General features: G+C 48.4%; 1 protein-coding gene across 1 annotated transcript in view; it reads left to right on the top strand.

Annotated features, from left to right (window-relative positions):
- The window catches only part of LOC143289565 (L-proline trans-4-hydroxylase-like), a 21,936-nt gene that overhangs the window by 12,519 nt on the left and 6,917 nt on the right, over positions 1–2,500 (top strand). The window contains exon 8 of the mRNA XM_076598582.1: positions 1,004–1,133. Coding sequence (XP_076454697.1) covers positions 1,004–1,133 — 130 coding nt within the window. The remainder of the gene's footprint in view (positions 1–1,003; positions 1,134–2,500) is intronic.

A 2,500-nucleotide genomic window follows, 5' to 3' on the forward strand; every position in this document is an offset into this window, starting at 1 on the left:
TGATGATGATGATGATGGTGATGATGATGATGATGATGATGATGATGGTGATGATGGTGATGATGGTGATGATGGTGATGATGATGATGATGATGATGATGATGATGGTGATGATGATGATGATGATGATGGTGATGATGATGATGATGATGATGATGGTGATGGTGATGATGATGATGATGATGGTGATGATGGTGATGATGATGATGGTGATGATGATGATGGTGATAGTATATGGTGATGGTGGTGATGGTGATGTTGATGATACTGTTCTGCAGTAACAGAAACATGATGACCGTGTACACTGCACCGAGGACAACGTATGTCTGCAGGTCAGGCAGGTCCCGAGGTGGTGGTGATGGTGGTGATGGTGGTGGTGGTGGTGATGGTGATGGTGATGATGGTGGTGGTGGTGATGGTGGTGATTGGTTGTGGTGATGATGGTGGTGGTGGTGATGGTGGTGATTGGTTGTGGTGATGATGGTGGTGGTGATGATGATGACGGTGGTGATGATGGTGATGGTGGAGGTGGTGGGTGATGATGATGATGGTGGTGGTGGTGATGATGATGGTGGAGGTGTTGATGATGATGATGATGATGATGATGATGATGATACGGATCTGAAATGAATAGTTTAAACGAAGCACATAACACACACACACACACACACACACACACACACACACACACACACACACACACACACACACACACATGTATGTATATATGTATGTATGTATATATATATATATATATGTGTGTGTGTGTGTGTGTATCTATATATAGATACACATATATAGAGAGAGAGAGAGGCGCGCGCGGTGCGTGTGTGTGTGTGTGCGTGACATACAAAGACATACCTATCACGAAATCTAATTCATGTTCGTACAGAAAACTGTCCAGAAAAAAACACACCAAAAACCCCCACCAACTATGTATACTGTAACGTTTGTTTTCGCGAGCAAAGACCTTTGCTGTACCATGCGATGCACGTGCTCCCAGGTTCTGGAGGGGTCCCACAGGTGTGGCCGTGTAGACCACCTCCAGAAGGGCGAGCAGCAGGAGGCAGACCCGGAGAGAGTGGAGCAGCTGCTGCCCAGGCTGGAACGACACTACGTGAGCATGGAGCCAGGTCAGCAAGGCTAGGTTGGACTCCAGGGGCCGTGTTCTTCTTCTTCTTCTTTTTCGTTCGTGGGCTGCGACGGGCGCAATAGCCGAGTGGTTAAATCGTTGGACTGTCAATCGAGGGTCCCGGGTTCGAACCACGGTGACGGCGCCTGGTGGGTAAAGGGTGGAGATTTTTACGATCTCCCAGGTCAACATATGTGCAGACCTGCTAGTGCCTGAACCCCCTTCGTGTGTATATGCAAGCAGAAGATCAAATACGCACGTTAAAGATCCTGTAATCCATGTCAGCGTTCGGTGGGCTATGGGAACAAGAACATACCCAGTATGCACACCCCGAAAACGGAGTATGGCTGCCTACATGGCGGGGTAAAAACGGTCATACACGTAAAAGCCCACTCGTGTGCATACGAGTGAACGTGGGAGTTGAAGCCCACGAACTTCTTCTTCTTCTTCTGCTTTCGTGGGCTGCAACTCCCACGTTCACTCGTATGCACACGAGTGGGCTTTTACGTGTATGACCGTTTTTACCCCGCCATGTAGGCAGCCATACTCCGTTTTCAGGGGTGTGCATGCTGGGTGTGCTCTTGTTTCCATTATCCACCAAACGCTGACATGGATTACAGGAGTTTTAACGTGCGTATTTGATCTTCTGCTTGCCGTATACTCACGAAGGAGGGTTCAGGTAAAAGCACGTACGTTGACCTGGGAGATCAGGGAAAGAAATCTTCACCCTTTACCCACCAGGCGCCGTTACCGAACCCGGGACCCTCAGATTGAAAGTGCAACGCTTTAACCACTCGGCTATTGCGCCCGTCGGGCCGTATTCAAGATATAAATCTTTTTGCCTGTTTGGGATGGTAGGGATTTGCGGGTACAATATCCCTTGAAGGTAAAGTTATCTTCGTGTTCAAGACACGTTAAGTGCACTCAGGCAGCTAACTAATCACCTGTAATGAACTGTCCCGGGAATTCCCTTCAGCACATGCTCTTTTATAGTTCACACCGCACCACAGTTACTTCCTACACATACGCATTGGAGTGATGGCCTAGAGTTAACGCGTCCGCCTAGGAAGCGAGAGAATCTGAGCGCGCTGGTTCGAATCACGGCTCAGCCGCCGATATTTTCTCCCCCTCCACTAGACCTTGAGTGGTGGTCTGGACGTTAGTCATTCGGATGAGGCGATAAACCGAGGTCCCGTGTGCTAGCATACATTTAGCGCACATAAAAGAACCCACGGCAACAAAAGGGATGTTCCTGGCAAAATTCTGTAGAAACATCCACTTCGATAGGAAAAATAAATAAAACTGCGCGCAGGAAAAAAAGAAAAAAAAAAGGGGGGTGGCGCTGTAGTATAGCGACGCGCTCTCCCT

Source organism: Babylonia areolata, chromosome 14 (genome assembly GCF_041734735.1).
Source record: "Babylonia areolata isolate BAREFJ2019XMU chromosome 14, ASM4173473v1, whole genome shotgun sequence".
NCBI classification, from domain to species: Eukaryota; Metazoa; Mollusca; class Gastropoda; order Neogastropoda; family Buccinidae; genus Babylonia; species Babylonia areolata.